Below are 9,919 nucleotides of genomic sequence, written 5' to 3'. Positions count from 1 at the left end.
TTTGCCTGTGCTAACAATCTCTTTGTTGAGTCAAGGTCTGACAAAGACTGGAGAAGACAATGCAGTCAAGGCAGCACACGTGGAACTAGCTGAGTGCATGCAGAAGGTAAATACTGGAAATAACTTCTCAGAACAAGTATAATGAATGGTGCAATGCCTTCTGGTTCCATTTCAATCCTGTCTCTCTATTTTTATTACTGCAGTGCATCTAAAGACTCTTGTAATATTTTGCTTTTTATTGACAATGACTCCATTGTTGGATTTTTTAAATTGATGTCGTGTTTTAAAGCCAAGTTGCCCCTGGTTTACAGAGGGATGCTGCAACTGCTCCAACTGTGGGTGATCATGTTCCATATGTCATAATAAAGGCTGCAAAAGGTGCCAAGGTAATAATTAACCCCTTTTGTGCTCAGGATAAGTCTCGATATTGCAATACAAAATGGTTATTTTAATTATTTTGTTGTGTTTTAAAGCCAAGTTGCCCTTGGTTTACAGAGGGATGTTGCAACTGCTCCAACTATGGGTGATCGTGTTCCATATGTCATCATAAAGGCTGCAAAAGTTGCCAAGGTAATAATTAACCCCTTCTGTGCTCAGCATAAGTCTCTATATTGCACTAAAAAATGATTATTTTAATTATTTTGTTATGTTTTATTTGGAGGCATAATTTATAGAGGGATTATGGATATAATGACTAATGTGTTTACTTGGGCTCAGGCATATGAGAAATCTGAGGATCCAATTTACGTACTGGAGAATAACATCCCTATTGATCCACAATATTATCTGGAGAATCAACTGAGCAAGGTGAAAGAACAAAGCATCATCACTTGTTGTTTATGCTCTTTTTGAAAATTTCACCTGTGTTTCAAATATATCTTGATAGATAGTAATTCTTTCCAGCTAAGTGTTTTTGATTAGTGCCTGTTTTTGCTCTGTAGCCACTGTTGAGAATATTTGAGCCCATTTTGAAGAATGCAAGCAAGGAGCTTCTTCATGGTAGTCACACACGAGAAGTTTCCATATCAACTCCTTCAAATAGTGGAATTATGAAATTTGTCAAGAAACAACTCAGTTGTATTGGTTGTAAAACACCTATCAGGTATTTAGTTAATACAAGTACAGGGTTTCCTACATGTGGTTTCCTTGCTTATAGTAGTGCACAATTGAGAGTAACTATTATTTCAGTTTGGCGCTTTAGAAAGCTACTAGGGCTCATCTTTTTGATGTGGAAAAATCTATGAGGTTGCATGATCCCATGCCTGCTTTCCTTGTAAGAAACTGTCTAGCTTTCTTATAATAAGAATGTCCGGTTAGGTTGCTTCATACTAAAATTCATGATATTACCTGATTTCATGTTGCCATTGCAGCAAAGAAGGTCAGCCACTTTGTTCACATTGCAAAGGAAGAGAAGCAGAATTGTATCAGAAAACAGTTGCAAATGGTAAGCTGGTATTCTAATACCATTACTCTTTATTTGGAGAATTTAAAGTAGGCCTTGTGTCTATTGTTCTCACCTAGATTTTCTATCATATGACACTAATATTTGATCAATGTCAGTGAGGGAATTAGAAATGCTCTTTGGCAAACTATGGACACAATGTCAGCGGTGCCAAGGCTCTCTGCACCAAGATGTTCTTTGCACAAGGTTTTTGAATGCTATATTTCAAGTATTACATAGCATTGCATCTTCATAACATGATTTAAATTTACATTATGGATGTATTTTGTAACATTTGTGTGATCATGTATTTGTTTTTAATTAATAGGATTTTTTTTTTTTTAATTTTTACAATTACTATCTCTTTTATCCTTACATTGATGTCCTATCCTTATTGCAGTCGTGACTGCCCAATATTTTATCATAGGAAGAAAGCTCAGAAAGACCTAACTGAAGCAGAGGTGCAACTAGAGCGCTGTCAGTTTTGAGGATGCTGCCTGTGTAGCTTGTAATTTTTGTATTATCAAATATTTTTGTTTTCCTGAATTTTCTCTGGTGTATGTTTCTCTGATTTAATGGACCAGGGAATTTATTTGTTCCTGGAATCAGGATGAGCATGGTTTATTTATTGTACAGTAATTGTCAAGTCCTTGTTATTTAATGTTAACTAGTTCGATATATCTTTTCTCCTTGCAAATGAGATGGAGAATAATGGTTCCAACTAGGACATATGGAGTAGGAGTGAATATAAAGCTCAATCATTACGGATCTATTAGCTAAACCATAGTTAGTGCTATACTTAAGCTTATTGAATAGGGATAGATAGTGATACGTTGGGTCTGTTGTTATAAGTTTTCTTATCTGCTTATGAACATGGTAATACATGTGTTGTAATTACCGTAATACTTGGATTCAGGTTAGGCTTATTGATAGGTCATAACACCCTGTATTAGTGGCATATGAGTAATATGTGGCTATCTTATTACGATTCAGACATATTAGTCTCCTGGTTATTATGATTCCCATTAGATAGAATGACTAGTGTTATTATAGATGCCAAGTCTTCTCGGTTCCAGATCATAGATTGACAAGTGACCATGGGGAACACAGACGACGTATAGGCTGGTTACCTCAAACGGCAGTTATGATACATACTTCCCAAGGCACACCCTATAAATGCAATGTGCACGCATATCCCAAATTTTAGGAGAGCACACACTCTAAAACATAGATCTGCAGGCTTACATATGTATATCCAGACATGCATATAGTTGAATGGATGGATGGATGGATAGGTAGATAGAGATGGATACATAGATAGATTGGCAGGAGCAAATCCAAGACAATAGTTTGAGCAATTTTTTTTTTTTTTAAATAATTTTTTTTATTGTCTCTAGAGAGACAATAGTTTGAATTATGGACATTTAATTTTTTTAAAATAATTTTTTATATTGTCTCTAGAGAGACAATAGTTTGAATTATGGAATTTTTTTTTTTAAATAATATTTTATATTGTCTTTAGAGAGACAATAGTTTGAATTATGGACATTTATTTTTTTTTAAATAATTTTTTATATTGTCTCTAGAGAGACAATAGTTTGAATTATGGAATTGTCTCTAAAAAGACAAAAATGTAATTGTCTCTAGAGAGACACAAATGAAATTGTCTCTAGAGAGACAAATCAAATTGTCTTTATAGAGACAATAATAATATGTGTTCTATATTGTCTTTATAGAGACAAATTTTTGAGACATTATATTTTGAGACACCCGCTTAGAGACAATATTTAAGACAATATTTGAGTTTCTTTTTGTCTTAAGTTAAGACAATTGACTCAAATATTGTCTTAAAACCCCCCTACATGTAGTAGTGACATAATATTTAAAGAACCCTTCATAGAGTAAAACCACTTATATTTGCTTGTTGTCTTTGCTACCAAAACAAAAACAACACGAAAACATAATATTTATAGAACCCTTGATAGAGTAAAACCACTGTAACCTCCAGAGAGAAGAAGTGCATAAGATGAAGAACTGAACCACGCGAGAGCCCTTAGCTTGCCTTCCTTTCTTGTTTTCATCCTCATTCAGTTTGTTTTCACTAATATAAAAAATTAGTTACAATTTAGTTTTTACCAATATCAAAATTAGTTTTTGTAACTAATTCGTAACTCTTTTAAAATGACTATTTCATAAATGTTTGATTTTACATTGATTCTTTCTAGGGGTGTTACAGTTCAATTCTTGGGGAGCTATGTTCTTGCTAATGAAGCTAGGGATGTTACAGTGCAATTCTTAGGGAGCTATGTTCTTGCTAATGAAGTAAATAAAAAAAAATTGCACTTTTGATTGACCAAACACTATCTTGATAGTTGCATAAAAATAGTGTAAAAATGTGAAAATGCATAAACCATTCAAAAGAGAAGATGGACACACCTATTATTCAAAATATATAAAAAAATAACATATTGAAATTCGTTAGTCCACACAAATTAAAAATTCTTAAAAAAAGTAATGAAAATAAGGGATATGCAAGTATGTATCATTGAAACTTCTATAATAATATTGCATGCTTATAATGAAAATAAGGGATATGCAAGTTTTTTTAAGAAGTCTCAACGAAACTATTATAGTAATCTTGCATGCTTCAATGAACTATGTATATCTTTTGCTGATTTTGCAATGAAGGATTCCAAATTAGGTCAAATTTTGTAGATTTCACTTTAATATTTGCAAAAAATATGGTGATCAAATATAATACACTAAGCAAAGTAATATATGACTTCTTCCATCTTAGTAATATATGACTCCTTCAATTATTAAGAAAGAGATCAGTTACTTTACTATAATTTATAAAAATTTTCCTATTAAATTATAATCATTTTATAAATTTTTAATATAAAAAATATAAAAACAAAACTCTTCATCACAGAATTAGTAAAGAGAAGTTATATAAAAACAAAACTCTTCATCACAGAATTAGTAAAGAGAAGTGTTTTAATATAGAAATTATAAAAATAAAACTCTTCGATCACAGAATTAGTAAAGAGAAGTGATCACAGAAATCCCTGGAAGTTCAACTCTTTTTATAAAAGGTCAAATTACAAAATACAAACGCAAAGGAAAATTAAAAGATATCCTTGGGGAAAATGTATAAAAATATAAACTTATTTCTCCCACCAATAAAATTGTAATCTAAAAGAATATGATAAAATAAAATATGTGTTCTTTGTCACCTAATTCATATATTCCATACGATATACGAACATTCATATATTCCATACGATATACGGACAATAAAAAGAAAGGCAACTTGTGTTAATCAAATCCTATTGTAAGCAATCAAATTCTCTACCAGCCTTTTCCAATAGGCATTGATTCTCTTCAGCGGGCACACATAAAATGTCATTCGGCTCTTATAGTGGAACAATGTTCCACTCGGCAACTATCCCAGTTCTGTAATAAATCCTTAACTTCAAATACAATAAAATATTTTGTCCATTGTTATCTAGAAGGAAGTAAACATGCTGAAAGCCCATTTCCAAATCGCCATCCTCCCAATCTCACTCCAACCACGGTTAGGATTTATAGAATGGCTCTGAACCGTTATGTATCACCTGGCGACCACTCATATTCTCTTTGTAGATTCCCCTTTGCTTTGACCTGGCTGTTCAGACTCCAAAATTCTGACAAAAGGCCAAATTCCTATGAAAAGGAAGCCATCTACAACGCAGGCACATTATCAGGCCAGGTTTTTTAATTGAAAAAACCCTCAACGAATCCTCTTCATATAAATAACAAAATAATTTGGAGTCGGATAACGCTGGAATCAAATGAATTTGAAATCATGGGGCCATGCAGGAGGATGCTATCTACAATACTCATCTCTATCCGAAAAGCTTCCTCTGAACCGTTATGTATCACCTGGCGACCACTCATATTCTCTTTGTAGATTCCCCATTGCTTTGACCTGGCTGTTCAGACTCCAAAATTCTGACAAAAGGCCAAATTCCTATGAAAAGGGAGCCATCTACAAGGCACGCACATTATCAGGCCAGGTTTTTTAACAAATCCTCTTCATATAAATAACAAAATAATTTGGAGTCGGATAACGTTGGAATCAAATGAATTTGAAATCATGGGGCCATGCAGGAGGATGCTATCTACAATACTCATGTCTATCCGCATAACTTCATCTGAGCACTTGGAGATCTATTTAAGGCACCCGTTCTTCTCCTTCAATACCCGCTCCATTCCATTTAATCCTGCAATATTATCGGCAGAATAGCCATTTCGGTTAATATAGAGTGTTTCTCTACCTCTTCCATTCAGCTGCGTATCTTCCACTCTACCCAAATTCAACATATTTGATATTGTTTACACATTCGATATTAGATGGCTCTTACGCTTCTATTCATTTACTTTAAATTCAATCACTGTCTAGTACGATATTCTTGTTGCTTTTTGTATGCATAGAAAACAATAAATTAGTATGGGAATGGTTGGTCAGATATGTTGCAGAGTGATCCATAATAGATTGAATATATGCGTTGCAGAGTGATCGATAATGGCGCGGGATGAGAATCGGCTCGTGAAAGACCAGAGGCCTAGATATGACTGCCTTCTTTTTGGTAATTTTCTTTTCTCCTTTTTCGATGGAAATTGAGCTATTGCTCTATGGATTCGTTTCTGATTCTAATTTACTGTTTTAGATCTGGAAGACTGGATGACACATTATATCCATTGAGTTCCGGACTCACTGCTGCATGCACCAGAAACATCGCAGGTAAACATGGAGTTAACTACTAGTTGTAGATTTTAATTTAAATCATTTCTGAAAATTCGCCTGGCATATACAAATTTCCAATATTGTATTGGTTGCCATTTATATGAAATTTCAAAATCCATATTCGGATTTCGTAACATTAAGGTGATTTGGGCTAGTATTCATATTCGCTATTCCCAGTTACGATGCAATTCAGATTTCTTCTTTGAAATTAACGGGACATTTGACGTTTGAATTGAGCGTGCGGCCTTGTTGTTTCTATGACAGATTATGTGAATCAAAAGCTTGGTGTTGAAAAGAATAAAATCCCAGATATGTGCAGAGAGCTCTTTACAACTTATGGCACATCCATGGCTGGTCTCAGGGTAAGCATTCAACCTTTTTAATTTGGTGGAATTCAGCATTGCATTAGAACTTTTTGAAGGTTAAAATGACTATTTCTGGCACTCGGTAACTTACCTAGTCGACTGCTGAGCACCTCTGCAACACTGTAATATTTAGCAAGTGGCCTAGGAATGGAATTAGGAGCTGCATTGACAAGCCCGTTCATCTTGCATAGAAACTTACATACACTTTCCATAAATTTTTCATTTTCTTCTATCGATCACCACACTGTCCAGTGCCAAGAATTACGAAATCTTGAGACCGAAACCCTGTTTGTCATGGGACTTGTTTAGCGTCATGACTTGGGATTCCAATTGAATTCATGAATTCATTTGATTTTTCACGATATTGATTGATCTATGCAGGCGAAAGGCTATGAATTCGACTACGACGATTACCACAGGTACTTAAAAACCTTATTTTTGGTTTGTCCTACAAAAACACGAAAGAAAAAAAATAGGAATCTTGTATTTTGTTTGTCCTTTCAGTTTTACTTTTATTGGAATACAACTGATTGCTTTTGGCCAGAAGAGCAATCGTTCTTAACCCAAGTCAAATATTTCTTATACAGTTTTGTTCATGGAAGACTGCCATATGAGAATCTTAAACCAGACCCTGTATTGAAGAATTTGTTATTAAGCATGCCTCAGAGGAAAATTGTAAGCGCATATCGTTTTCCTCCAATTTCTTTGTATGATTGTAATACATGATGAAGCCGTTACGAGGTTTTGGGAAGTTTGAAACGATACTTCTTATCGGTCTGTTATGTGAAACAGATATTTACGAATGGTGACAGAGCTCATGCCACAGAGGTCCTTAACAGGCTAGAGTTGAGAGATTGCTTTGAAGGCATAATCTGCTTTGAGACACTTAATCCTCCTTCACAAAGTACTAGAAGCAACAATAAAGCCGCTGCTAACTCTACGACAGCCAAGACTCCCGTTGTTTGCAAGCCCTCAAAAGAGGCCATAAGGCAGGCTCTTCGCCTTGCAAAGGCTGATCCACAAAGAACGGTATGCCACTCAAAGTCTTTCATAGCCACGAATTACATGCTTATGAAAAAACAGTATAAATACATATCGATTAGCATATATTGTTGTCAAATTTTATTAGTGTGACCGGTTTTTTAGGGTTTTCTTAAAGAAGGAAACATGTCAAGGACTGTTATTATTTAAGTAAAATGTAATTTTGATCGTGATTCCTTAATCCATAAATTAATGTTACAAATTATAAATAAACTAATAAACCAAAAAAAATCAACAAAAACTTATACCATACTCGTATACATTATCCCATAAAATAAAATAAACATACTAGATTTTTCCCTCACAGTAGGGAGTATTTTGTTTGTTTGTTACCAGTTGAACCTTTTTCCAATCTAAATAATTGTGATACAACGTAGCGCATAAGCATCTACTTATCTTCTTTTTGATCAAGACAGAGGATAATGTACCAAAACATAAAGCTCAAGTTTAGTGATATAGGATTTCAATAAAAATGAGATTCCTGTTAGGCAGGCCATATCATCCACTTATTCTTAGACATGGTTCCTTTTCAACAAAGACGACCTACAGAGAGAATATTGTACATCTTGGTAACCTTGCACATCCATATCACATGCTAAATTATTTATGCTTTAATGCTTACAGCAAAACATCCATTTATCTAAATCTGTTTTGTTTTCATGCAGATCTTTTTTGAGGACAGTGCCCGGAATATAGCGGCAGGAAAGCGTGAAGGCCTGCATACTGTATTGGTAAGACAATTTGATTCTTCATGGTTTCTCATACTTCTGCAAGAAGGTGTTGCTGGTCCAATCCTCTTCTGATATTAATATTAGTTTTCACTGTGAATAGGTGGGCACTTCAGTCCGAACGGAGGGAGCGGATTTTGCCCTGGAAAGTCTTCACAACGTTAGGGAAGCTTTGCCTGAGATATGGGAAAAAGATGGAGAGAGCTCCAAAAATGTTCGGCGGTCAAGAGGAGCAACTGCAGCTATTGAAACTGTTGTCACTGCATAAGCTACGATCTGATTGAATGAGGGAGTGTGGAACCATGAAAACCCATTGGAACCTTGCCTCTCTCTAGAGGGCAATTGCTACTATCTGCAACCTTGTTATTAAATTGCATATCTGATCTGAAGAATCCTATACTGAATGCTTTGGCGATACTAACTCTGTCAAAATTGATCAATATATGAGACCAATTTCGAATATGCCTTTGCTTGCTTCTATTTGGAAAGGGCTATATTAAGATTTAATCTTACACCGGGATTTGCTTAAAAGTAAAGACATTTTGAATGGTTTTATTATGTTATCATTGTTCTCCCCACGCACGGGAAACGGATTCAACGCTTAATGGAATTATTAGTCAGAGAAAAATGGATGGGAGGGGAATTGGACTTTAATAAGGTTTTAAGTTTGTTGGGAAAATAATGGAAATTATTGTTAAAATTTGGTATATATTTTTCGATATTTTAATGGTACTTAATCTATTTCCAACCTAAAAAAAATTCAAACATTCTTATTATATTAAAAAAAGGTTTATTTCTTTTTTTTTGGTCCATCACTTTCCTCTAAAAAGTTGTTTTCCTTTAAGCATTAATACCAAGTCTAAATTTTGAGACCTACAACTAAGATTTTTTCTTCATTCATTTAGTTGTGGAAGAATACCTACAAATTTAACGAATGTAGGAGTTTTTCCTCATACCCCAACATCTATAATAAACATGTGATATTTTTTTACTTAGCATTCAAAATTATAACTACTATAATTGTACATTTGATATTTTAATCAATATCACCCACTTTGTCTTTCAAATCTTTAATTGTAGAAATAAAATTATTTGCATTCTCATTTTCCTCCATTTTCATTGAAAGTACTTTACCTTTTAAGAACAAAACTATGCTTGTATTGGTTCTTCATACACTCTTTTAGGGGTATCTCACTTCTCCTTAGATGTCTTGTAGTCTATGATATGAGCAGATAATATTGTCCTTCACGAACAATCTAAGAAGTATTTTTTATTTTTTTCATGATCCTTGCAATCTTGAATAGAGTTTTGAGGGGCTATAGGTTTGTCTTATTGTCCATACAATAGGCCAAACATTTTCCCCTTTCTCTCTCTCTCTCTATATATATAGAGAGAGAGGGGGCTTATTTCCCTTTTTTTCCATCACTTTCCTCTAGAAGGTTGTTTTCCTTTAACCATTAATACCAAGTCTAAATCTAGGTTTTAGAGGAATATCAATTATATATATTTTTAATTATAATATATTCAAACCATTCAATAATAAATATTGAACACT

The 9,919-nt window shown here is 33.9% G+C and overlaps 1 protein-coding gene and 1 long non-coding RNA gene across 2 annotated transcripts; both read left to right on the top strand.

The window, feature by feature from the left end:
- The first annotated feature begins 309 nt into the window (after positions 1–309).
- Positions 310–1,030, top strand: LOC149150910 (uncharacterized). The gene is made up of 3 exons (XR_016263279.1): positions 310–386; positions 718–807; positions 942–1,030. It is a non-coding gene; the product is annotated as an uncharacterized LOC149150910 (long non-coding RNA).
- Positions 1,031–5,685: 4,655 nt separating this feature from the next.
- LOC149150909 (uncharacterized protein C24B11.05-like) lies at positions 5,686–8,824 on the top strand. Its single transcript, XM_089443162.1, has 8 exons — positions 5,686–6,075; positions 6,165–6,227; positions 6,495–6,592; positions 6,977–7,014; positions 7,183–7,270; positions 7,388–7,624; positions 8,302–8,367; positions 8,468–8,824. The coding sequence occupies exons 1-8, from the start codon at positions 6,009–6,011 to the stop codon at positions 8,630–8,632; spliced, it is 822 nt and encodes a 273-aa protein (XP_089299288.1). The 5' UTR covers positions 5,686–6,008; the 3' UTR covers positions 8,633–8,824.
- The last annotated feature ends 1,095 nt before the right edge of the window (positions 8,825–9,919 follow it).

Source organism: Pinus tabuliformis, chromosome 9 (assembly GCF_031772625.1).
Source record: "Pinus tabuliformis cultivar Carrire ecotype Pingquan chromosome 9, CPIR1, whole genome shotgun sequence".
Taxonomy (NCBI): domain Eukaryota; kingdom Viridiplantae; phylum Streptophyta; class Pinopsida; order Pinales; family Pinaceae; genus Pinus; species Pinus tabuliformis.
Note: the sequence above shows the minus strand (reverse complement) of the source record. Positions and strands in the feature narration are given on the sequence as shown.

Bases quoted from the DNA above. Each gene is read 5' to 3' on its own strand.
- LOC149150909 (XM_089443162.1), top strand. From the start codon at position 6,009: ATGGCGCGGGATGAGAATCGGCTCGTGAAAGACCAGAGGCCTAGATAT. The intron at 6,076-6,164 runs ATTTTCTTTTCT...GATCTGGAAGAC, and splicing joins TGACTGCCTTCTTTTTGGTA to TGGATGACACATTATATCCA. The intron at 7,271-7,387 runs GTAAGCGCATAT...TATGTGAAACAG, and splicing joins GCATGCCTCAGAGGAAAATT to ATATTTACGAATGGTGACAG.